General features: G+C 30.7%; 5 protein-coding genes and 1 pseudogene across 6 annotated transcripts; 2 read left to right on the top strand and 4 right to left on the bottom strand.

Annotated features, from left to right (window-relative positions):
- Positions 1-14,663: 14,663 nt before the first annotated feature.
- Y106G6E.8 (Catalase) lies at positions 14,664-14,970 on the bottom strand (the record flags this gene model as incomplete). Its single annotated transcript, NM_001276541.1, has 2 exons — positions 14,664-14,764; positions 14,892-14,970. 2 exons carry the CDS (start codon positions 14,968-14,970, stop codon positions 14,664-14,666), a joined length of 180 nt encoding a protein of 59 aa, NP_001263470.1.
- Positions 14,971-16,598: 1,628 nt separating this feature from the next.
- Y106G6E.2 lies at positions 16,599-17,639 on the bottom strand (annotated as a pseudogene). The gene is made up of 2 exons: positions 17,613-17,639; positions 16,599-17,349 (listed from the first exon to the last, which is right to left on the bottom strand). Coding segments are annotated over exons 1-2 (778 nt in total).
- A 327-nt stretch (positions 17,640-17,966) lies between these two features.
- Y106G6E.1 (Protein kinase domain-containing protein) lies at positions 17,967-20,188 on the top strand (the record flags this gene model as incomplete). The annotated part of the gene is made up of 7 exons (NM_060288.2): positions 17,967-18,029; positions 18,500-18,728; positions 18,779-18,921; positions 18,971-19,163; positions 19,303-19,577; positions 19,831-19,947; positions 19,996-20,188. The coding sequence occupies 7 exons, from the start codon at positions 17,967-17,969 to the stop codon at positions 20,119-20,121; spliced, it is 1,146 nt and encodes a 381-aa protein (NP_492689.1). The 3' UTR covers positions 20,122-20,188.
- A 622-nt stretch (positions 20,189-20,810) lies between these two features.
- On the bottom strand, positions 20,811-21,086 carry C25A1.15 (Transposase; the record flags this gene model as incomplete). The annotated part of the gene is made up of 1 exon (NM_060287.1): positions 20,811-21,086. The coding sequence occupies one exon, from the start codon at positions 21,084-21,086 to the stop codon at positions 20,811-20,813; it is 276 nt and encodes a 91-aa protein (NP_492688.1).
- Positions 21,087-21,409: 323 nt separating this feature from the next.
- aha-1 (Aryl hydrocarbon receptor nuclear translocator homolog) lies at positions 21,410-24,482 on the top strand. Its single transcript, NM_001264398.3, has 7 exons — positions 21,410-21,460; positions 21,624-21,732; positions 22,177-22,488; positions 22,540-22,657; positions 22,942-23,183; positions 23,227-23,435; positions 23,921-24,482. Exons 1-7 carry the CDS (start codon positions 21,417-21,419, stop codon positions 24,246-24,248), a joined length of 1,362 nt encoding a protein of 453 aa, NP_001251327.1. The 5' UTR covers positions 21,410-21,416; the 3' UTR covers positions 24,249-24,482.
- On the bottom strand, positions 24,408-25,165 carry mrpl-34 (Large ribosomal subunit protein mL43; the record flags this gene model as incomplete). The annotated part of the gene is made up of 2 exons (NM_060285.2): positions 24,408-24,850; positions 24,946-25,165. 2 exons carry the CDS (start codon positions 25,163-25,165, stop codon positions 24,501-24,503), a joined length of 570 nt encoding a protein of 189 aa, NP_492686.1. The 3' UTR covers positions 24,408-24,500.
- Positions 25,166-25,196: the final 31 nt, after the last annotated feature.

The raw sequence follows: 25,196 nt of genomic DNA, 5'->3' as shown, positions 1-25,196 counted from the left end.
AACCTATTCAGTTGACAATGGTTTTCTTTTAACAAAATTCTTAGAATTTCAGAAAGAAAACACAAATCAACCTATTCAGTTGACAATGGTTTTCTTTTACCAAATTTTTTAAAATTTTAAAGAAAACACAAATCAACCTATTCAGTTGACAATGGTTTTCTTTTACCAAAATTCTTAGAATTTCAGAAAGAAAACACAAATCAACCTATTCAGTTGACAATGGTTTTCTTTTACCAAATTTTGTAAAATTTTAAAGAAAACACAAATCAACCTATTCAGTTGACAATGGTTTTCTTTTACCAAATTTTGTAAAATTTTAAAGAAAACACAAATCAACCTATTCAGTTGACAATGGTTTTCTTTTACCAAAATTCTTAGAATTTCAAAAAGAAAACACAAATCAACCTATTCAGTTGACAATGGTTTTCTTTTAACAAAATTCTTAGAATTTCAGAAAGAAAACACAAATCAACCTATTCAGTTGACAATGGTTTTCTTTTACCAAATTTTGTAAAATTTTAAAGAAAACACAAATCAACCTATTCAGTTGACAATGGTTTTCTTTTAACAAAATTCTTAGAATTTCAGAAAGAAAACACAAATCAACCTATTCAGTTGACAATGGTTTTCTTTTAACAAAATTCTTAGAATTTCAGAAAGAAAACACAAATCAACCTATTCAGTTGACAATGGTTTTCTTTTACCAAAATTCTTAGAATTTCAGAAAGAAAACATAAATCAACCTATTCAGTTGACAATGGTTTTCTTTTAACAAAATTCTTAGAATTTCAGAAAGAAAACACAAATCAACCTATTCAGTTGACAATGGTTTTCTTTTAACAAAATTCTTAGAATTTCAGAAAGAAAACACAAATCAACCTATTCAGTTGACAATGGTTTTCTTTTACCAAAATTCTTAGAATTTCAGAAAGAAAACACAAATCAACCTATTCAGTTGACAATGGTTTTCTTTTAACAAAATTCTTAGAATTTCAGAAAGAAAACACAAATCAACCTATTCAGTTGACAATGGTTTTCTTTTAACAAATTTTGTAAAATTTTAAAGAAAACACAAATCAACCTATTCAGTTGACAATGGTTTTCTTTTAACAAAATTCTTAGAATTTCAGAAAGAAAACACAAATCAACCTATTCAGTTGACAATGGTTTTCTTTTACCAAATTTTTTAAAATTTTAAAGAAAACACAAATCAACCTATTCAGTTGACAATGGTTTTCTTTTAACAAAATTCTTAGAATTTCAGAAAGAAAACACAAATCAACCTATTCAGTTGACAATGGTTTTCTTTTACCAAATTTTGTAAAATTTTAAAGAAAACACAAATCAACCTATTCAGTTGACAATGGTTTTCTTTTACCAAATTTTTTAAAATTTTAAAGAAAACACAAATCAACCTATTCAGTTGACAATGGTTTTCTTTTACCAAAATTCTTAGAATTTCAGAAAGAAAACACAAATCAACCTATTCAGTTGACAATGGTTTTCTTTTACCAAATTTTGTAAAATTTTAAAGAAAACACAAATCAACCTATTCAGTTGACAATGGTTTTCTTTTACCAAATTTTGTAAAATTTTAAAGAAAACACAAATCAACCTATTCAGTTGACAATGGTTTTCTTTTACCAAATTTTGTAAAATTTTAAAGAAAACACAAATCAACCTATTCAGTTGACAATGGTTTTCTTTTAACAAAATTCTTAGAATTTCAGAAAGAAAACATAAATCAACCTATTCAGTTGACAATGGTTTTCTTTTACCAAAATTCTTAGAATTTCAGAAAGAAAACATAAATCAACCTATTCAGTTGACAATGGTTTTCTTTTAACAAAATTCTTAGAATTTCAGAAAGAAAACATAAATCAACCTATTCAGTTGACAATGGTTTTCTTTTACCAAAATTCTTAGAATTTCAGAAAGAAAACACAAATCAACCTATTCAGTTGACAATGGTTTTCTTTTACCAAATTTTGTAAAATTTTAAAGAAAACACAAATCAACCTATTCAGTTGACAATGGTTTTCTTTCACCAAATTTTTTAAAATTTTAAAGAAAACACAAATCAACCTATTCAGTTGACAATGGTTTTCTTTTAACAAAATTCTTAGAATTTCAGAAAGAAAACATAAATCAACCTATTCAGTTGACAATGGTGTTCTTTTAACAAAATTCTTAGAATTTCAGAAAGAAAACATAAATCAACCTATTCAGTTGACAATGGTTTTCTTTTACCAAAATTCTTAGAATTTCAGAAAGAAAACACAAATCAACCTATTCAGTTGACAATGGTTTTCTTTTACCAAAATTCTTAGAATTTCAGAAAGAAAACACAAATCAACCTATTCAGTTGACAATGGTTTTCTTTTACCAAATTTTTTAAAATTTTAAAGAAAACACAAATCAACCTATTCAGTTGACAATGGTTTTCTTTTACCAAATTTTTTAAAATTTTAAAGAAAACACAAATCAACCTATTCAGTTGACAATGGTTTTCTTTTACCAAATTTTTTAAAATTTTAAAGAAAACACAAATCAACCTATTCAGTTGACAATGGTTTTCTTTTACCAAATTTTTTAAAATTTTAAAGAAAACACAAATCAACCTATTCAGTTGACAATGGTTTTCTTTTACCAAATTTTGTAAAATTTTAAAGAAAACACAAATCAACCTATTCAGTTGACAATGGTTTTCTTTTACCAAATTTTGTAAAATTTTAAAGAAAACACAAATCAACCTATTCAGTTGACAATGGTTTTCTTTTAACAAAATTCTTAGAATTTCAGAAAGAAAACACAAATCAACCTATTCAGTTGACAATGGTTTTCTTTTACCAAATTTTTTAAAATTTTAAAGAAAACACAAATCAACCTATTCAGTTGACAATGGTTTTCTTTTAACAAAATTCTTAGAATTTCAGAAAGAAAACACAAATCAACCTATTCAGTTGACAATGGTTTTCTTTTACCAAATTTTGTAAAATTTTAAAGAAAACACAAATCAACCTATTCAGTTGACAATGGTTTTCTTTTACCAAAATTCTTAGAATTTCAGAAAGAAAACACAAATCAACCTATTCAGTTGACAATGGTTTTCTTTTACCAAATTTTGTAAAATTTTAAAGAAAACACAAATCAACCTATTCAGTTGACAATGGTTTTCTTTTACCAAAATTCTTAGAATTTCAGAAAGAAAACACAAATCAACCTATTCAGTTGACAATGGTTTTCTTTTACCAAATTTTGTAAAATTTTAAAGAAAACACACATCAACCTATTCAGTTGACAATGGTTTTCTTTTACCAAAATTCTTAGAATTTCAGAAAGAAAACACAAATCAACCTATTCAGTTGACAATGGTTTTCTTTTACCAAATTTTTTAAAATTTTAAAGAGAACACACATCAACCTATTCAGTTGACAATGGTTTTCTTTTACCAAAATTCTTAGAATTTCAGAAAGAAAACACAAATCAACCTATTCAGTTGACAATGGTTTTCTTTTACCAAAATTCTTAGAATTTCAGAAAGAAAACACAAATCAACCTATTCAGTTGACAATGGTTTTCTTTTACCAAATTTTTTAAAATTTTAAAGAAAACACAAATCAACCTATTCAGTTGACAATGGTTTTCTTTTACCAAATTTTTTAAAATTTTAAAGAAAACACAAATCAACCTATTCAGTTGACAATGGTTTTCTTTTAACAAAATTCTTAGAATTTCAGAAAGAAAACACAAATCAACCTATTCAGTTGACAATGGTTTTCTTTTACCAAATTTTTTAAAATTTTAAAGAAAACACAAATCAACCTATTCAGTTGACAATGGTTTTCTTTTAACAAAATTCTTAGAATTTCAGAAAGAAAACACAAATCAACCTATTCAGTTGACAATGGTTTTCTTTTACCAAATTTTTTAAAATTTTAAAGAAAACACAAATCAACCTATTCAGTTGACAATGGTTTTCTTTTACCAAATTTTTTAAAATTTTAAAGAAAACACAAATCAACCTATTCAGTTGACAATGGTTTTCTTTTAACAAAATTCTTAGAATTTCAGAAAGAAAACACAAATCAACCTATTCAGTTGACAATGGTTTTCTTTTACCAAATTTTTTAAAATTTTAAAGAAAACACAAATCAACCTATTCAGTTGACAATGGTTTTCTTTTAACAAAGTTCTTAGAATTTCAGAAAGAAAACACAAATCAACCTATTCAGTTGACAATGGTTTTCTTTTAACAAAGTTCTTAGAATTTCAGAAAGAAAACACAAATCAACCTATTCAGTTGACAATGGTTTTCTTTTAACAAAGTTCTTAGAATTTCAGAAAGAAAACACAAATCAACCTATTCAGTTGACAATGGTTTTCTTTTAACAAAGTTCTTAGAATTTCAGAAAGAAAACACAAATCAACCTATTCAGTTGACAATGGTTTTCTTTTACCAAAATTCTTAGAATTTCAGAAAGAAAACACAAATCAACCTATTCAGTTGACAATGGTTTTCTTTTACCAAATTTTTTAAAATTTTAAAGAAAACACAAATCAACCTATTCAGTTGACAATGGTTTTCTTTTAACAAAGTTCTTAGAATTTCAGAAAGAAAACACAAATCAACCTATTCAGTTGACAATGGTTTTCTTTTAACAAAGTTCTTAGAATTTCAGAAAGAAAACACAAATCAACCTATTCAGTTGACAATGGTTTTCTTTTAACAAAGTTCTTAGAATTTCAGAAAGAAAACACAAATCAACCTATTCAGTTGACAATGGTTTTCTTTTAACAAAGTTCTTAGAATTTCAGAAAGAAAACACAAATCAACCTATTCAGTTGACAATGGTTTTCTTTTACCAAAATTCTTAGAATTTCAGAAAGAAAACACAAATCAACCTATTCAGTTGACAATGGTTTTCTTTTACCAAATTTTTTAAAATTTTAAAGAAAACACAAATCAACCTATTCAGTTGACAATGGTTTTCTTTTACCAAAATTCTTAGAATTTCAGAAAGAAAACACAAATCAACCTATTCAGTTGACAATGGTTTTCTTTTAACAAAATTCTTAGAATTTCAGAAAGAAAACACAAATCAACCTATTCAGTTGACAATGGTTTTCTTTTACCAAATTTTTTAAAATTTTAAAGAAAACACAAATCAACCTATTCAGTTGACAATGGTTTTCTTTTAACAAAATTCTTAGAATTTCAGAAAGAAAACACAAATCAACCTATTCAGTTGACAATGGTTTTCTTTTAACAAAATTCTTAGAATTTCAGAAAGAAAACACAAATCAACCTATTCAGTTGACAATGGTTTTCTTTTACCAAAATTCTTAGAATTTCAGAAAGAAAACACAAATCAACCTATTCAGTTGACAATGGTTTTCTTTTAACAAAATTCTTAGAATTTCAGAAAGAAAACACAAATCAACCTATTCAGTTGACAATGGTTTTCTTTTACCAAAATTCTTAGAATTTCAGAAAGAAAACACAAATCAACCTATTCAGTTGACAATGGTTTTCTTTTAACAAAATTCTTAGAATTTCAGAAAGAAAACACAAATCAACCTATTCAGTTGACAATGGTTTTCTTTTAACAAATTTTGTAAAATTTTAAAGAAAACACAAATCAACCTATTCAGTTGACAATGGTTTTCTTTTACCAAAATTCTTAGAATTTCAGAAAGAAAACACAAATCAACCTATTCAGTTGACAATGGTTTTCTTTTACCAAATTTTTTAAAATTTTAAAGAAAACACAAATCAACCTATTCAGTTGACAATGGTTTTCTTTTACCAAAATTCTTAGAATTTCAGAAAGAAAACACAAATCAACCTATTCAGTTGACAATGGTTTTCTTTTACCAAAATTCTTAGAATTTCAGAAAGAAAACACAAATCAACCTATTCAGTTGACAATGGTTTTCTTTTAACAAATTTTGTAAAATTTTAAAGAAAACACAAATCAACCTATTCAGTTGACAATGGTTTTCTTTTAACAAAATTCTTAGAATTTCAGAAAGAAAACACAAATCAACCTATTCAGTTGACAATGGTTTTCTTTTACCAAAATTCTTAGAATTTCAGAAAGAAAACATAAATCAACCTATTCAGTTGACAATGGTTTTCTTTTAACAAAATTCTTAGAATTTCAGAAAGAAAACATAAATCAACCTATTCAGTTGACAATGGTTTTCTTTTAACAAAATTCTTAGAATTTCAGAAAGAAAACATAAATCAACCTATTCAGTTGACAATGGTTTTCTTTTACCAAAATTCTTAGAATTTCAGAAAGAAAACATAAATCAACCTATTCAGTTGACAATGGTTTTCTTTTAACAAAATTCTTAGAATTTCAGAAAGAAAACATAAATCAACCTATTCAGTTGACAATGGTTTTCTTTTACCAAAATTCTTAGAATTTCAGAAAGAAAACATAAATCAACCTATTCAGTTGACAATGGTTTTCTTTTAACAAAATTCTTAGAATTTCAGAAAGAAAACATAAATCAACCTATTCAGTTGACAATGGTTTTCTTTTACCAAAATTCTTAGAATTTCAGAAAGAAAACACAAATCAACCTATTCAGTTGACAATGGTTTTCTTTTAACAAAATTCTTAGAATTTCAGAAAGAAAACACAAATCAACCTATTCAGTTGACAATGGTTTTCTTTTACCAAAATTCTTAGAATTTCAGAAAGAAAACACAAATCAACCTATTCAGTTGACAATGGTTTTCTTTTACCAAATTTTTTAAAATTTTAAAGAAAACACAAATCAACCTATTCAGTTGACAATGGTTTTCTTTTACCAAATTTTTTAAAATTTTAAAGAAAACACAAATCAACCTATTCAGTTGACAATGGTTTTCTTTTAACAAAATTCTTAGAATTTCAGAAAGAAAACACAAATCAACCTATTCAGTTGACAATGGTTTTCTTTTACCAAAATTCTTAGAATTTCAGAAAGAAAACATAAATCAACCTATTCAGTTGACAATGGTTTTCTTTTACCAAAATTCTTAGAATTTCAGAAAGAAAACATAAATCAACCTATTCAGTTGACAATGGTTTTCTTTTAACAAAATTCTTAGAATTTCAGAAAGAAAACATAAATCAACCTATTCAGTTGACAATGGTTTTCTTTTAACAAAATTCTTAGAATTTCAGAAAGAAAACATAAATCAACCTATTCAGTTGACAATGGTTTTCTTTTACCAAATTTTGTAAAATTTTAAAGAAAACACAAATCAACCTATTCAGTTGACAATGGTTTTCTTTTACCAAATTTTTTAAAATTTTAAAGAAAACACAAATCAACCTATTCAGTTGACAATGGTTTTCTTTTACCAAAATTCTTAGAATTTCAGAAAGAAAACACAAATCAACCTATTCAGTTGACAATGGTTTTCTTTTAACAAATTTTGTAAAATTTTAAAGAAAACACAAATCAACCTATTCAGTTGACAATGGTTTTCTTTTAACAAAATTCTTAGAATTTCAGAAAGAAAACATAAATCAACCTATTCAGTTGACAATGGTTTTCTTTTAACAAAATTCTTAGAATTTCAGAAAGAAAACATAAATCAACCTATTCAGTTGACAATGGTTTTCTTTTACCAAAATTCTTAGAATTTCAGAAAGAAAACATAAATCAACCTATTCAGTTGACAATGGTTTTCTTTTAACAAAATTCTTAGAATTTCAGAAAGAAAACATAAATCAACCTATTCAGTTGACAATGGTTTTCTTTTACCAAATTTTTAAAAATTTTAAAGAAAACACAAATCAACCTATTCAGTTGACAATGGTTTTCTTTTACCAAAATTCTTAGAATTTCAGAAAGAAAACACAAATCAACCTATTCAGTTGACAATGGTTTTCTTTTAACAAAATTCTTAGAATTTCAGAAAGAAAACACAAATCAACCTATTCAGTTGACAATGGTTTTCTTTTACCAAAATTCTTAGAATTTCAGAAAGAAAACATAAATCAACCTATTCAGTTGACAATGGTTTTCTTTTAACAAAATTCTTAGAATTTCAGAAAGAAAACATAAATCAACCTATTCAGTTGACAATGGTTTTCTTTTAACAAAATTCTTAGAATTTCAGAAAGAAAACATAAATCAACCTATTCAGTTGACAATGGTTTTCTTTTACCAAAATTCTTAGAATTTCAGAAAGAAAACACAAATCAACCTATTCAGTTGACAATGGTTTTCTTTTAACAAAATTCTTAGAATTTCAGAAAGAAAACACAAATCAACCTATTCAGTTGACAATGGTTTTCTTTTAACAAAATTCTTAGAATTTCAGAAAGAAAACATAAATCAACCTATTCAGTTGACAATGGTTTTCTTTTACCAAAATTCTTAGAATTTCAGAAAGAAAACATAAATCCACCTATTCAGTTGACAATGGTTTTCTTTTAACAAAATTCTTAGAATTTCAGAAAGAAAACATAAATCAACCTATTCAGTTGACAATGGTTTTCTTTTACCAAAATTCTTAGAATTTCAGAAAGAAAACACAAATCAACCTATTCAGTTGACAATGGTTTTCTTTTAACAAATTCTTAGAATTTCAGAAAGAAAACATAAATCAACCTATTCAGTTGACAATGGTTTTCTTTTAACAAAATTCTTAGAATTTCAGAAAGAAAACATAAATCAACCTATTCAGTTGACAATGGTTTTCTTTTACCAAAATTCTTAGAATTTCAGAAAGAAAACACAAATCAACCTATTCAGTTGACAATGGTTTTCTTTTAACAAAATTCTTAGAATTTCAGAAAGAAAACATAAATCAACCTATTCAGTTGACAATGGTTTTCTTTTACCAAAATTCTTAGAATTTCAGAAAGAAAACACAAATCAACCTATTCAGTTGACAATGGTTTTCTTTTACCAAAATTCTTAGAATTTCAGAAAGAAAACATAAATCAACCTATTCAGTTGACAATGGTTTTTTTTTACCAAAATTCTTAGAATTTCAGAAAGAAAACACAAATCAACCTATTCAGTTGACAATGGTTTTCTTTTACCAAATTTTGTAAAATTTTAAAGAAAACACAAATCAACCTATTCAGTTGACAATGGTTTTCTTTTAACAAAATTCTTAGAATTTCAGAAAGAAAACACAAATCAACCTATTCAGTTGACAATGGTTTTCTTTTACCAAAATTCTTAGAATTTCAGAAAGAAAACACAAATCAACCTATTCAGTTGACAATGGTTTTCTTTTACCAAAATTCTTAGAATTTCAGAAAGAAAACACAAATCAACCTATTCAGTTGACAATGGTTTTCTTTTAACAAAATTCTTAGAATTTCAGAAAGAAAACACAAATCAACCTATTCAGTTGACAATGGTTTTCTTTTACCAAAATTCTTAGAATTTCAGAAAGAAAACACAAATCAACCTATTCAGTTGACAATGGTTTTCTTTTACCAAAATTCTTAGAATTTCAGAAAGAAAACACAAATCAACCTATTCAGTTGACAATGGTTTTCTTTTACCAAAATTCTTAGAATTTCAGAAAGAAAACACAAATCAACCTATTCAGTTGACAATGGTTTTCTTTTACCAAATTTTGTAAAATTTTAAAGAAAACACAAATCAACCTATTCAGTTGACAATGGTTTTCTTTTAACAAAATTCTTAGAATTTCAGAAAGAAAACACAAATCAACCTATTCAGTTGACAATGGTTTTCTTTTACCAAATTTTTTAAAATTTTAAAGAAAACACAAATCAACCTATTCAGTTGACAATGGTTTTCTTTTACCAAAATTCTTAGAATTTCAGAAAGAAAACACAAATCAACCTATTCAGTTGACAATGGTTTTCTTTTACCAAATTTTGTAAAATTTTAAAGAAAACACAAATCAACCTATTCAGTTGACAATGGTTTTCTTTTACCAAATTTTGTAAAATTTTAAAGAAAACACAAATCAACCTATTCAGTTGACAATGGTTTTCTTTTACCAAAATTCTTAGAATTTCAGAAAGAAAACACAAATCAACCTATTCAGTTGACAATGGTTTTCTTTTAACAAAATTCTTAGAATTTCAGAAAGAAAACACAAATCAACCTATTCAGTTGACAATGGTTTTCTTTTACCAAATTTTGTAAAATTTTAAAGAAAACACAAATCAACCTATTCAGTTGACAATGGTTTTCTTTTTACAAATTTTGTAAAATTTTAAAGAAAACACAAATCAACCTATTCAGTTGACAATGGTTTTCTTTTACCAAAATTCTTAGAATTTCAGAAAGAAAACACAAATCAACCTATTCAGTTGACAATGGTTTTCTTTTACCAAATTTTGTAAAATTTTAAAGAAAACACAAATCAACCTATTCAGTTGACAATGGTTTTGTTTTACCAAAATTGTTAGAATTTCAGAAAGAAAACACAAATCAACCTATTCAGTTGACAATGGTTTTGTTTTAACAAAGGTGTCAGAATTTCAGAAAGAAAACACAAATCAACCTATTCAGTTGACAATGGTTTTCTTTTACCAAAATTCTTAGAATTTCAGAAAGAAAACACAAATCAACCTATTCAGTTGACAATGGTTTTCTTTTAACAAAATTCTTAGAATTTCAGAAAGAAAACACAAATCAACCTATTCAGTTGACAATGGTTTTCTTTTACCAAATTTTTTTAAAATTTTAAAGAAAACACAAATCAACCTATTCAGTTGACAATGGTTTTCTTTTACCAAATTTTTTAAAATTTTAAAGAAAACACAAATCAACCTATTCAGTTGACAATGGTTTTCTTTTACCAAATTTTTTAAAATTTAGAAGACAACACAAATCAACCTATTCAGTTGACAATGGTTGTCTTTTACCAAATTTTGTAAAATTTTAAAGAACACACAAATCAACCTATTCAGTTGACAATGGTTGTCTTTTACCAAATTTTGTAAAATTTTAAAGAACACACAAATCAACCTATTCAGTAGACAATGGTTTTCTTTTACCAAATTTTGTAAAATTTTAAAGAAAACACAAATCAACCTATTCAGTTGACAATGGTTTTCTTTTACCAAATTTTGTAAAATTTTAAAGAAAACACAAATCAACCTATTCAGTTGACAATGGTTTTCTTTTACCAAATTTTTTAAAATTTTAAAGAAAACACAAATCAACCTATTCAGTTGACAATGGTTTTCTTTTACCAAATTTTTTTAAAATTTTAAAGAAAACACAAATCAACCTATTCAGTTGACAATGGTTTTCTTTTACCAAAATTCTTAGAATTTCAGAAAGAAAACACAAATCAACCTATTCAGTTGACAATGGTTTTCTTTTACCAAAATTCTTAGAATTTCAGAAAGAAAACACAAATCAACCTATTCAGTTGACAATGGTTTTCTTTTAACAAATTTTGTAAAATTTTAAAGAAAACACAAATCAACCTATTCAGTTGACAATGGTTTTCTTTTACCAAAATTCTTAGAATTTCAGAAAGAAAACACAAATCAACCTATTCAGTTGACAATGGTTTTCTTTTACCAAATTTTGTAAAATTTTAAAGAAAACACAAATCAACCTATTCAGTTGACAATGGTTTTCTTTTACCAAAATTCTTAGAATTTCAGAAAGAAAACACAAATCAACCTATTCAGTTGACAATGGTTTTCTTTTACCAAAATTCTTAGAATTTCAGAAAGAAAACACAAATCAACCTATTCAGTTGACAATGGTTTTCTTTTAACAAAATTCTTAGAATTTCAGAAAGAAAACACAAATCAACCTATTCAGTTGACAATGGTTTTCTTTTAACAAATTTTGTAAAATTTTAAAGAAAACACAAATCAACCTATTCAGTTGACAATGGTTTTCTTTTACCAAAATTCTTAGAATTTCAGAAAGAAAACACAAATCAACCTATTCAGTTGACAATGGTTTTCTTTTACCAAAATTCTTAGAATTTCAGAAAGAAAACACAAATCAACCTATTCAGTTGACAATGGTTTTCTTTTACCAAAATTCTTAGAATTTCAGAAAGAAAACACAAATCAACCTATTCAGTTGACAATGGTTTTCTTTTAACAAATTTTGTAAAATTTTAAAGAAAACACAAATCAACCTATTCAGTTGACAATGGTTTTCTTTTACCAAAATTCTTAGAATTTCAGAAAGAAAACACAAATCAACCTATTCAGTTGACAATGGTTTCTTTTAACAAAATTCTTAGAATTTCAGAAAGAAAACACAAATCAACCTCCCCAGTCGACAATGGTTTTTTTTTAACAAATTCCGTAAAATTTTAAAGAAAACACAAATCAACCTATTCAGTTGACAATGGTTTTCTTTTACCAAATTTTTTAAAATTTTAAAGAAAACACAAATCAACCTATTCAGTTGACAATGGTTTTCTTTTAACAAAATTCTTAGAATTTCAGAAAGAAAACACAAATCAACCTATTCAGTTGACAATGGTTTTCTTTTACCAAATTTTTTAAAATTTTAAAGAAAACACAAATCAACCTATTCAGTTGACAATGGTTTTCTTTTACCAAATTTTTTAAAATTTTAAAGAAAACACAAATCAACCTATTCAGTTGACAATGGTTTTCTTTTAACAAAATTCTTAGAATTTCAGAAAGAAAACACAAATCAACCTATTCAGTTGACAATGGTTTTCTTTTACCAAATTTTTTAAAATTTTAAAGAAAACACAAATCAACCTATTCAGTTGACAATGGTTTTCTTTTAACAAAATTCTTAGAATTTCAGAAAGAAAACACAAATCAACCTATTCAGTTGACAATGGTTTTCTTTTACCAAATTTTGTAAAATTTTAAAGAAAACACAAATCAACCTATTCAGTTGACAATGGTTTTCTTTTAACAAAGTTCTTAGAATTTCAGAAAGAAAACACAATCAACCTATTCAGTTGACAATGTTTCTTTTGACAAAATTCTTAGAATTTCAGAAAGAAAACACAAATCACCTATTCAGTTGACAATGGTTTTCTTTTAACAAATTTTGTAAAATTTTAAAGAAAACACAAATCAACCTATTCAGTTGACAATGGTTTTCTTTTACCAAAATTCTTAGAATTTCAGAAAGAAAACACAAATCAACCTATTCAGTTGACAATGGTTTCTTTTAACAAAATTCTTAGAATTTCAGAAAGAAAACACAAATCAACCTATTCAGTTGACAATGGTTTTCTTTTACCAAAATTCTTAGAATTTCAGAAAGAAAACACAAATCAACCTATTCAGTTGACAATGGTTTTCTTTTACCAAAATTCTTAGAATTTCAGAAAGAAAACACAAATCAACCTATTCAGTTGACAATGGTTTTCTTTTAACAAAATTCTTAGAATTTCAGAAAGAAAACATAAATCAACCTATTCAGTTGACAATGGTTTTCTTTTACCAAAATTCTTAGAATTTCAGAAAGAAAACACAAATCAACCTATTCAGTTGACAATGGTTTTCTTTTACCAAATTTTTTAAAATTTTAAAGAAAACACAAATCAACCTATTCAGTTGACAATGGTTTTCTTTTACCAAAATTCTTAGAATTTCAGAAAGAAAACACAAATCAACCTATTCAGTTGACAATGGTTTTCTTTTACCAAATTTTGTAAAATTTTAAAGAAAACACAAATCAACCTATTCAGTTGACAATGGTTTTCTTTTAACAAAATTCTTAGAATTTCAGAAAGAAAACACAAATCAACCTATTCAGTTGACAATGGTTTTCTTTTACCAAATTTTTTAAAATTTTAAAGAAAACACAAATCAACCTATTCAGTTGACAATGGTTTTCTTTTACCAAAATTCTTAGAATTTCAGAAAGAAAACACAAATCAACCTATTCAGTTGACAATGGTTTTCTTTTACCAAAATTCTTAGAATTTCAGAAAGAAAACACAAATCAACCTATTCAGTTGACAATGGTTTTCTTTTACCAAAATTCTTAGAATTTCAGAAAGAAAACACAAATCAACCTATTCAGTTGACAATGGTTTTCTTTTAACAAAATTCTTAGAATTTCAGAAAGAAAACACAAATCAACCTATTCAGTTGACAATGGTTTTCTTTTACCAAAATTCTTAGAATTTCAGAAAGAAAACACAAATAACCTATTCAGTTGACAATGGTTTTCTTTTAACAAAATTCTTAGAATTTCAGAAAGAAAACACAAATCAACCTATTCAGTTGACAATGGTTTTCTTTTACCAAAATTCTTAGAATTTCAGAAAGAAAACACAAATCAACCTATTCAGTTGGCAATGGTTTTCTTTTAACAAAAATCCTTTTTTTATTTGCCGTTGGTATTTGAAACAGGCAATTTTTTTTTGAGTTTTTGAAAAAAAAAGATTTTGTATTGAATCAAAAAAGTGAAGTTCAAAAAAGTGAAGTTGAATAAAATTTAAAACTTCCACTCATCAATACGAAAATCCTTTTTTTAAATTGCCGTTGGTATTTGAAACATGCATTTTTTTTGAATTTTTTGAAAAAAAGTGTTTGAATCATTTAATTCAAATGATTATTTTTTGTTTCTAAATTTTAAAATTTGAAGTTAAACTTGCAATTTTTCAAGTAAACTTTGATTTTTGTATATACCTGGCTCCTCCTTTGGTGCTCCATCTTTGGCAGCCTGCTCCCTTCATTTCACGTCCTCCGCCAGCTCCATCCAACCACACTGGTCCCTGCTGATCCCTGCTGCTCCATGCTGTCCATCAGTGTCCCGCCAATTGAATCGACCACAAATTCTGAAAAAATATTATATTGAATCAAATAAAAAATATTAATTTTAAGAAAACAAAAATGTTTTTCAAATTTTGAAATTTGAAGTTTAAGGTGAACTTTTTCAACTTGCGAATTTTCAAACATGTGTACCTGGTTTTTCCTTGAGTGCTCCATCCTCGGCTGCCTGCTTCGACCAATCCACTTGCTCAGCCAGGTCTTTCCAATGCATCCTTGTCTTCCCTCAGCACACCTCTCCTCACTGGTCTCCACTGATCCCTGCTCACTGCAGTTCCATGTTGCCAACCATTGTCTTGCCTATCGAATCCACCATTGGTATCCACCATTGACCATGACAGAAGATGAGAGGTTTCCAAAACCTCGGACTGAATTTTATACTGTTTTCCCGCCTTTTATATTGCAGCTGGGGTGGGTGGGCGGAGTTAAGTGAGGTTATTGGATTAGGCGGTCACGATTTTTTTATAAAGATCGTTTATACTTTTTTAGGATAACATTTTTAGAACGTGATTGAACTTTCCTTTAAATTTAAATTTCATCGAGTTTACTATTTTCCCCGCGACCTCACTTTTATGAAATGTCTCATTATATTCATTTTTAAACTTTGTTTCAATTTGGGCGTACCATTTCGGGCTATAATTCAGATTAAACCAGTTGTTTCGGAGAGTGTCAGCGCAAAGGATATGCATTCAAAGCTCCGACTTGAACTTTTTTCTCACCTGGATCCTTTCATAACTATCAAAATATTTGTGGAACATTTTTTGTATTTAATTTTTGCCCTTAAAAATTCAGTGGTTTTCTGTTCCTGAACCAGTTCTCAACTATTCTTCCAAATTATGTTTTAAATTTAATAATTTTTACTAAAGAAAGGTTAACAAACTAAACTAACAGCACACTTAGAGATGTTTTGAGCTGCAGCCCTTCCCAAAAGATGAAATGTTTCAGTTTTTGTTATGTTTTGAAATAATTAACGCCATAGTCCTTTACTGTTTATGCCAATTTCAAAAATAGTTCTATTTTTCTCAAACTCCCACTCTGGGCAAAGTTATGACGGATTGAAGTTTTAGTGCACCACTCCTCACAGGACGCTTCTCCTCACAAGAGGGTGCATGCGTGCAGGTGGCTGTAAATTGTTTTCTTCACAAAAAAACATAGAAAGGTCCCACTCTAACTCTAAGAATATTCAGTCCACTTTAAACATATACATCGCATGTCGGAGGCCTGGTATGCCTATTACAACTGTTTCAAGCCCAGATTGTCTGGATTGAGTGCCGTAGGCACTCTTATTCTTAGAAGACGCAGTCAACCTTTAACCAAGCAGGCCGACGGCCTGATATGCAAATACTCTTGGATAAACTTAATTTAGGAAGCGTTTAGCAACATCGAAACTGAAAAAAAGTTTGAAAATGAACATCACAAGACATTTGAATAGTGGGAGTGACTAGCGCGTCAAACGCGCTAGGCTTCGCAGTAAATTAAGTTGGTAAACTGGGGAAATTTTGGATCATTTTGAACCAAAATTGACTGAGCCATGGTCATTTGAAGATAATTTTTTTTCTGGGTCTTTTTTAAGTGTATTCGGGCCTGCGGCCCTCAACCTGATTTATTGGGCTTAGAGTAGGTTCAACGATTGTCCAACACTTCTATGTGTATTCGGGCCTGCGGCCCTCAATCCGGATTGACTGTTCTTTCCAAAAACAGACGTAGTTATAGAAACATACGTCTCATAGAAGGCTTCCGGTCTGCTCTGCTGGGAGTAGGGATGCAAGTGACTCAAAGTTTCTAAGAGTAAGAGGGCGGCTCTAATCCCTGATTTTTGGGTTTGAGGTAAATACAATAGCATCACAGGCCTCCAGCCTGCTTAGTGAGGTTAAAATTGGCCAAAATGTTCGAATAGTGTGGTCCAGGGGTGTGGGATTTCTTCGATTCGGTAGAAGCAGGAGCAGAAGATGATTGATCAGATGAAGCAGGTCCAGAATCCACAGCCAATCTCTCCGATTTTCCACCAACACCATTGGAAGTATTATCCTTTGGGCCCAAAATAACCGAGTTTCCACCTCCAGAAGCATTCTCAGTTGGAGCCATCCTCTCGGATTTTCCACCAATTCCTGCATGAACATTGTCCTTCGGCGCCAACAATACAGAGTCTCTACCAATTGGTTTAATTGGAGAGCTCAAAGGATCAACTGGAGTTGGCTGTTCTGCAGTGACTGGAGTTGGCTCGGGGATTGGAGCAGGAGCACCTTGAGTGATTTCTTGAACTGGAGCGGACACTTGTGTTGGTTGCTGAGGGACTTCAGGAGTTGGTTCCGGGCATTGAACTGGAGCAGGAGCAGATTCCGGAGCAGGTGCAGGGGTCGGTTGTTCGAGTTGTTGAGGTTGAGCAGCTGCAGGCTGTTCAGTAACAGGCACAGTCTTCGGAGATGATCTCGAGCTTTTTGTGGAACGAGTGCTTCTTGAACTTCTTTGAGATGTCGTTGCATTCTTGCCATTCTCACTGTTCTTGAAGTAGAAGTAGGCCAGAACAGCGACAATTGCCAGTAGGGCGTACACGATCATTGGTTTTTGGTGCTGACTTTTTGTTGATTCCAATCTGAAACAATATTATTTTTGTTTCACAGTAATAAAAACTGGCGACGTTTTGGGGCAACCTCTTACCAAACGTTGGAAACTTTCTGCCAAAAATTTGGAGTTTTACTAAAATCTGCTCAAATAAGTTGGCAAGTTGGAAATGTGTGGCAGAAAGTTTTCTCCCAAATTTTGAGAGTGAATTCTTCTAGATGTGCAAGTTCAGTCAACAGGCTAGCAATCCCACTCTACTACTTCAAAAGCAAGCATCTGAAATTTAAAACTCACCAGTCAATGTGACACGTGTCTGAAGATGAAAAGGGATGAATTCGTCCTTCGTAAATTCGAAACTGAATTTATCGACGAGTTTGTGATTGTTTTTTTATTTTCTTATCTAACGTAGAATCTTCAGGGTTTTTATATTTTTTATATTTTATTTTTTATTATTTCAGAATCGACCAATCAACAAGTTTGCAGAGGCCAACAAAAAAAGTGGGACACGCCAAACACTGATGCTCGTTAAAATTTTGATTCAATAGTTTCAATTCTGAACAATTCATTTCTACTTGTTAAAAACTCAATTTGAATACGAGCTCACAATTTGCTTGCAAAAGGGCTTGAGAAGAATCGAAATAAAAAAAAATGCCAAACATCTATAGAACTACTGATGAAATTGTCGCTCAACGATTGGAGGATGGAAAAGATGTATTTGACGGGAATTTGACAGCTTCTTGTCTACAGTTTGCGTGACAACTCCTTGCCCAAGTTGGATATTAAAATATGCATTTGGCTTGGAAATTGGCAAAGCTTGAGCAAAAGTTTGGCAAGACTTGATGGCCCAAGTTTGATCCGATCCTTGAGAATCACTGCCAAAACGACATAAGTCAAGTTTCACGCTAGGAACAGATTGGGCCAAGTCTTGCCCAATTACTCGTTTGCCAACTTCTGAACAATTTGGACAAGTTAATGCGCAAATGCCGAGATCTTGTGATCAAATGATCATATTAGGAACATTGAATTTTTGAAAATCAAAAACTGTCTAGTAGTCGGTAGGTAACTGTGTCATGTGCGCATAATGCCTCAGTACAATTAACCTATTGATGGAAACATTACAAAAAAAGTGTGAAAGAGCTTCAAGTTTCTTGCAACTTCATCGGAACATTTGAATTTTTCAGATGCATCTCAATCTTCATCATATGAATCTGTTTGCTACTGGAGCATTTTCCAATGTCTACCGTGGAGTTGCTCAAACAGAATCCAATCAGGAAATCGATATTGTGATCAAAAAGACCTGGCCGCGTCACAAAGGATGTCCAATGGAAGTGAAGATTCTTGGACAGTTGGGAAAGTTGAAGCATCGGAATATTGTTCGTTTGTTGTACAGCTATCAGAAACAACATGAAGGTGTGAGCACGCTTAGTTGATAGAATAATAAGCAAATTACAAATATTCAGGTCGTATTTGTCTTGCTCTGATTTTCGAGTACATTCCATTGAATCTTTATCAGTTTCTAAAAGACAAAAACCGCCGGATTGACATTGTAGAAGTGAAGCTTATTGTCTGGCAATTGTTTCGAGGACAAGCACATTTGGAGAAGGTGCAGTTATTTTTTTGAATATGTCTCCCATTCAATCTGGAATTTTAAGGCTGACATTTGTCACAGAGACATCAAGCCTCAAAATCTACTCTACAACGCCGAAACAGGTCTGCTGAAAATATCTGATTTTGGCTCATCGTCCATCCAATCTACAAAATCACCACAGCAAAGTTATCATGTCACGAGATACTACAGACCACCAGAATTGATTTTAGGCTCCAAGTACTATGGATGCAAAATTGGTAAGAAAATTCTGAAAAAATATTCAAATTATCTGATAATTTTGTTAGATGCTTGTTGGTGAATTCTTACTAAGCCCAAGTTTACTATTAGTTACCTTGAGCAAGTCTTGGAGTTTTTTGCTAGAATATAATTTTTCAGACACGTGGTCTTGCGGATGTGTATTTGGAGAGCTACTGAAAGGCGGAATCATCTTGGCTGGAAAATCATCGAACAATCAAGCGGAGGTCATTTTCGATATGCTCGGATACCCAACAGATTCTGATGTGTCATCAATGAAAGTGAGCAGCACGAAGTTGCAGGAAGTTTTGGATTCATATGAATATAATAAATCGAAGACAACTGCCGACTTGACTTATCTCTACACACAGACAGTCATTTATCAGAAGGATCGGAGAACTACAGTCTATAATACGGTAATTATTATACGAAGAACGAGTTCATTGAAAATTCAGACAATTTTCATCAGCGACCGGTTTTAAGTGCTACATTCGGAACCATCTTAACATTTGAAACCGATTTGATGTACCACTAGTCTGTTATTGATTGCGCGGCACAAGCTAGGTACAAGATAGGCACAGAGTAGGCACCAAACGATAAGGCGCATGTGGAATCAAATCGGTTTCAGGCAAAAAGCTTTAAGAAAACCTCCAGAGAGTTGTTTTTCAGAAAATTGAGCAAGATGACATGAAAGAGTCAGTAGCAGTTCTTCTTCAAATCCTTGTCTACAATCCGAACAAGCGTCTCTCTGGAATTGAGATTCTCACTCATCCGTACTTTAATGTGGTAAGTTTATCTGAACCTTATGATTGTCACCTAACATAATGATTTTAGTTATTCAACGAGAAAACGGTGAGATTCAATAAAAAGAAGATTTTGTGTCTTTCTGCAGTCGACTTACAATCCGTGAAATCTGGAGATACAACTTTGACGAATGAATCGGTTGAGCAGACGAGTTGAATTCGAGAAAAGAGCACTGATATTTAGATTATCAATTTTGTAATATATGAACAGTTCTGAATGGGGTCTCCAAATTGAAATATATGTCACTATATCTGTCTTTTTAGAAGCATAACTAATTTGAATATGGAGTTTCGTCCTATGGCTCCTCTGGCGAAGAGCGCCTTGGACTGCTTGGCATTGTACACCAACTTTTTGCCAGAATTTGGCAGCGACAATATTTTTTTCAACAGTTTAAAACAATACAAGAAAGGTTTGGGTCAAAGTTTGACATGAATAAAATCAAACTTATGCCAAACTCTAGTGCATTCTAAATCTACAAAAGGCCGAGTGGAAAAGTCGATCTGAAACAAACATTCTGAAAGCTTGAATTATGTGTGTTTTTTTAGAAAGAAAACTTTAACTTGATAAAAAACTACACTTTTGGAACAATTTCACAAAACTCGAAAGTTGGAAACATCCAAGGAACAGTTTTCAGGTCGATATTTTTTAGTTCAAAGTGCGAGGCATGTAGCAGAATGTTTTATAGGGGCCTATGCAAAAGGTTTTCTTTCAAATAAAAAATGATTTTAATTGAGAGTGTGAAAGTTAAAAAAATTTGATCAATCAATTGTGGTCATTCAACTTTCAAATACTGGTCACACTATAAATGCGTGCATTATTTCACTTATTTTCTTGCATTATCACTATCACATTTTTATATGCCCTATCATCCATCCATCATCTTCTAATTTTTTTCCGTTTCCTCCTTCATCATCCTTAAAAAGTCTCTCCCCTCTAATTCCATCTGTTGCTTCTTCTCTCAAATATCCAGTGACCATATGTAGGGGGGTCACTCTCAATTTCTTTTCATTTCTTTCTCTCTTCATAGTAATAATACGGTCCTCAACGGTGTTTGGTGACGAGGTACTGGACAAATAGAAAAAGCGCGCACGCCCCTCTCTCTCACACCATTCCTTTCCCATCCCCCATCATCCTAAAGAAATATTGATTGGTGAGAGTATATGAAAAATGGAGACTCAGACATACGTATCGCGTGTTTAAAGACATTGTGTCTACAATGGAGAGTATTCTCTGACGCATCTTACTCTAGATTTTCCATACTTTCTCTCTCATCGGGCAAGGAAGCGACGATTTACATAATTAATTGATTTACTCTCGATCCATTGCACAACTTGTTTTAAAATTCAATTTTTTAAATTCTTCACCTAATATATTCAATTGCCTATAATTTGTTTTGGTGTCTTTCAATTCTTCTTTTCGACAGAAAAAAACTTTTCTTTATAGTTTTCAGAATGGCTCAGGATATATTTATGGATCCATGGCAATCGGCGACGAGGTAAGGCATAGTGTGACATTATTAGCTTAAGTTATGGCTTTTTATTGCAAAAAATGTGTTGATTAAAATTGGTTTTCTATGCAATACAACTATTCAGATATGCTTATTGCTGGTTATTTTTGGATACTTCTAAACTTATATTTTAAATTTTAAATAATTTCAGCTTCGCAATGGAAGATGAAGATATGGGCATGCCATCTGGAAAATATGCTCGAATGGAAGATGAAATGGGAGAGAATAAGGAAAGATTTGCAAGGGAAAATCATTCAGAGGTGAGGTTTTGAACATTTATATCTGAAAATTTATACTGCTATGTTTCATTAATTCAAATAAAAAGTACGATACTCTGGGTATTGTTTGACCTGTAAAACTGCAATTTTCATGGGACGTAACACAACTCAAAATTAAATTTCCAGCGATTTTAAATTTTTTAAAAATTTCTACATATGGTGCTAAAATTATCGAGTCATAGAGAACTTTTTAAAAAATTATTTCAAACTGTATAATTAAAATTCAAATAGGCACAATTTTAGAGTTTCACATATCATGAATTCGGAAGCCGACCGAAAAATCTTTCTTTCTGCAAGTATTAAACTAAAAACTAAAAGTTTAAAAATTTGGCAATTTACCAACCCTTTGGTTGAAATTTCTGAAATCAAAATTCAATATGGAAAAAGTAAAATTTCTTGCTTCAAATTCAACTGAAAACGTTTTAGATTGAGCGACGTCGCCGTAACAAAATGACTCATTACATAAATGAATTAGCCGAAATGGTTCCACAATGTGCATCACTTGGACGTAAACCCGATAAACTAACGATTCTCCGAATGGCAGTATCACACATGAAAGGAATTCGAGGACATACGGCACAAGATGAAACTTCATATAAACCATCATTTCTTACGGATCAAGAATTGAAACATTTGATTCTAGAAGCAGCGAATGGATTTCTTTTTGTTGTTTGTTGTCAGACTGGAAAAGTGTTATATGTTGCTGATTCAATTACTCCCGTACTTAATTTGAAGCAGGTGAGCAAGATTTGAATCTTTCATTATTGAAATATAAATATTAATTTTTAGGAAGATTGGCTTCAAAGAAATTTGAATGAACTCATACATCCAGATGATCAAGATAAAATTAGAGATCAATTGTGTGGAAGTGAAGTATCAGTTAATAAAGTTCTCGATTTGAAATCTGGTGAGTTATCATAAAAAGAGAAGAGGAGAGATTCAAGGATTTTTTGAATTTTTTCCAAAGTAGTCATATAACTTGGAACCGTTTACAGTAATAACCACTTACTTCAGTCAATCGAATTAAGTAGTATTTGTTTTAAAAGCATCTATTGTAATTTCACTAGATTTTGGCATGCCCAAAATTTGTGATTTTCCGTCAAAAAGGTATCTGCTCGCTCTTAAAATGTGTGTATCTTTAAAAGTACAGTAACCCACTTCAAGTTAACTATCAAAATCATTGAATTTTAGGATCAGTGAAACGCGAAGGAGCATCAACACGAGTTCATATGTCATGTCGTCGTGGATTCATCTGTCGAATGCGTGTCGGAGCCCTTGAACCACTTCATCGTCTCAGAAATCGCCGTCCCTTATTCCAACATGCTGGTCAAAATTACGTTGTGATGCATTGCACAGGATATATCAAAAATGCTCCACCACAGGGAATTAATGCTCCAGCTTCATCTTGTTTGGTGGCAATTGCCAGGTTACAGGTTAGAATAGTTTACGATGCAGATAAACGTGATTTAATTAAAGGTAGCATCAATGCCGGTCTGTGCTGATCCAACATCAACAAATCAATTTTCGGTTCGTGTTTCGGAAGATGGAAAAATGACATTTATTGATGCGAGGGTTAGTGATTTAATTGGTTTGAGCAGTGATCAACTTATCGGAAGATATTGGTGGAATCTTGCACATCCAGCAGATGAGAAGACCCTTCAAGACTCATTTGTGGCTCTTTTAAGGTAAGTTTTCGTAAAAAAACCTTTTTGAACAATTTGCGTCCATCAAATTTCATATTACCTGCTTTCAAGAGTGTGTGCGGTTTTAAAGAGTACTGCAATTTCAAACTTTCTACTCTGTAGAATTTTCGTCGATTTTTCATAGTTTTTCTCACTATTTGTAAAAATACATGTTGTCTTATGTGAGTTTTTAAACAAATAAATATACCTTTATCAAAAAAACTATGAAAAACCAAAGAGAATTGAGTAGAAACATTAAAATTACCGTACTTTTTAAAGGCTCAAACCTTTTTCATTAAACAAACATTTGTCTTGTCGAGACCAGGTACCGTAGTTTTTTAATCGTAATTTTCGCGGTTCTAGGGAATATTTTCAGGCGAATTTTTCACGAATAATATTCGTGGCGGGACCATTTCGAAAAATGTACTTTCCTTTAAACCTATAGCAGTAGATTCCATGTTAACTAAATAAAAACATTTCCATTTCAGTGACCAACCAATGAGAATAAATATTCGAGTACGTACCAGTACTGATTACATTCCATGTACTGTGTCTGCATACAAATTCATGAATCCATACTCGGAACAGTTCGAATACGTGGTTGCAACACATCAAATTGCTCCACAAGAAGATATTAATAATTGGGTCACTGCACCAACTGTTCCTCAACCTCAAGCCAGTGAATTTGGAGAGCTCGGCGGTGCTCCAAGTGCTGTGGATTACGGACAATCGAGTAGTGGAGGATGGAGACCTGAAGCTCAAGGAGCACCACAGGCACAATGGCAATGGGACCCGATGAATGGATATAACCAGTGATTATAATTTCTAGAAATTGATATATTTTTTTTTGAAGCCTATTCCAATGATTCTCATTTCTATCTACTTCTTGAAAAGTTTTCTTTTTTTTTCAATTTCCTTAACTTTTCTGTTCAGTATTTTTCCTTTTTTCTGGACCAACGAGTTATTCAACTCATTCTGAACACTAAATTTTATTACTAATAATATTGTCAAAAAATCAAAAGAAAACAACGAATAAATGAAAACAACTATAAAATAACGGATTATTGCTTATTTTGGTGGATTTTGAAGAATATATTCCGTCGCCGACGTTGCCGTTGACTTGTGCTTTGAGAACTGTTTCGCTGGAAGTTGTTCCGTGTTCATTTCTGTTGGAAGCCATGTTATCGGTGTCCATTGACCTTGAATAGAAGGAACCAATGCACTTTGACGACTCTCTAGCTTCACAACTGGTTCGCCGCTTCTTGAGAATAACAAATGCACATCTTTGCTCACTTCGTCTTGTGTCATGTTTTTTGCATTGATCTGTAGAGTCCGACCATTTCCATATTCTGCGCGGATTGATGGGTTCGAGTTTCGCACAGGCTGGGCATAGATCACAACTGATGGGTTTTTACGGCCTGAAAAAAACGGATTTCCTTCTTTATTTAAAAAAAAATGAAGCTTTTAATTTAGATTCTCTATTAATTTTTTGATCGTAGACAGAAATTCTTACCGATTTCAACGAGTTGATTCTCAATAAAATTGCGAACTCCGACACTGGATTCACTTTGTTTGCAAAACCTGACAGTGATGCGATGAAGTTGGTTGGTGTAACGCGAGATTCCATTATAAGCCGGAATTTTCAGAAAATCAGAAAATCGCCATCCAAAGTTCAGAGCTTTTGCGGCTGTGTAAATGGGTTTGAGGCGATCAACACGTGGAACCGATGGCATCTAAAAATGAGAGTTTGATAAAATAAACTTT

Source organism: Caenorhabditis elegans, chromosome I (assembly GCF_000002985.6).
Source record: "Caenorhabditis elegans chromosome I".
In the NCBI taxonomy this organism is placed as follows: Eukaryota; Metazoa; Nematoda; class Chromadorea; order Rhabditida; family Rhabditidae; genus Caenorhabditis; species Caenorhabditis elegans.
This window is presented reverse-complemented; position numbering and strand designations above follow the sequence as displayed.

What these genes read in the sequence shown, in the direction of transcription:
- aha-1 (NM_001264398.3), top strand. Translation starts at nt 21,417, where the DNA reads ATGGCTCAGGATATATTTATGGATCCATGGCAATCGGCGACGAG. An exon ending in CCGTACTTAATTTGAAGCAG is followed by an intron (nt 22,489 to 22,539) that starts GTGAGCAAGATT and finishes ATTAATTTTTAG; the next exon opens with GAAGATTGGCTTCAAAGAAA. An exon ending in AGTTCTCGATTTGAAATCTG is followed by an intron (nt 22,658 to 22,941) that starts GTGAGTTATCAT and finishes ATTGAATTTTAG; the next exon opens with GATCAGTGAAACGCGAAGGA.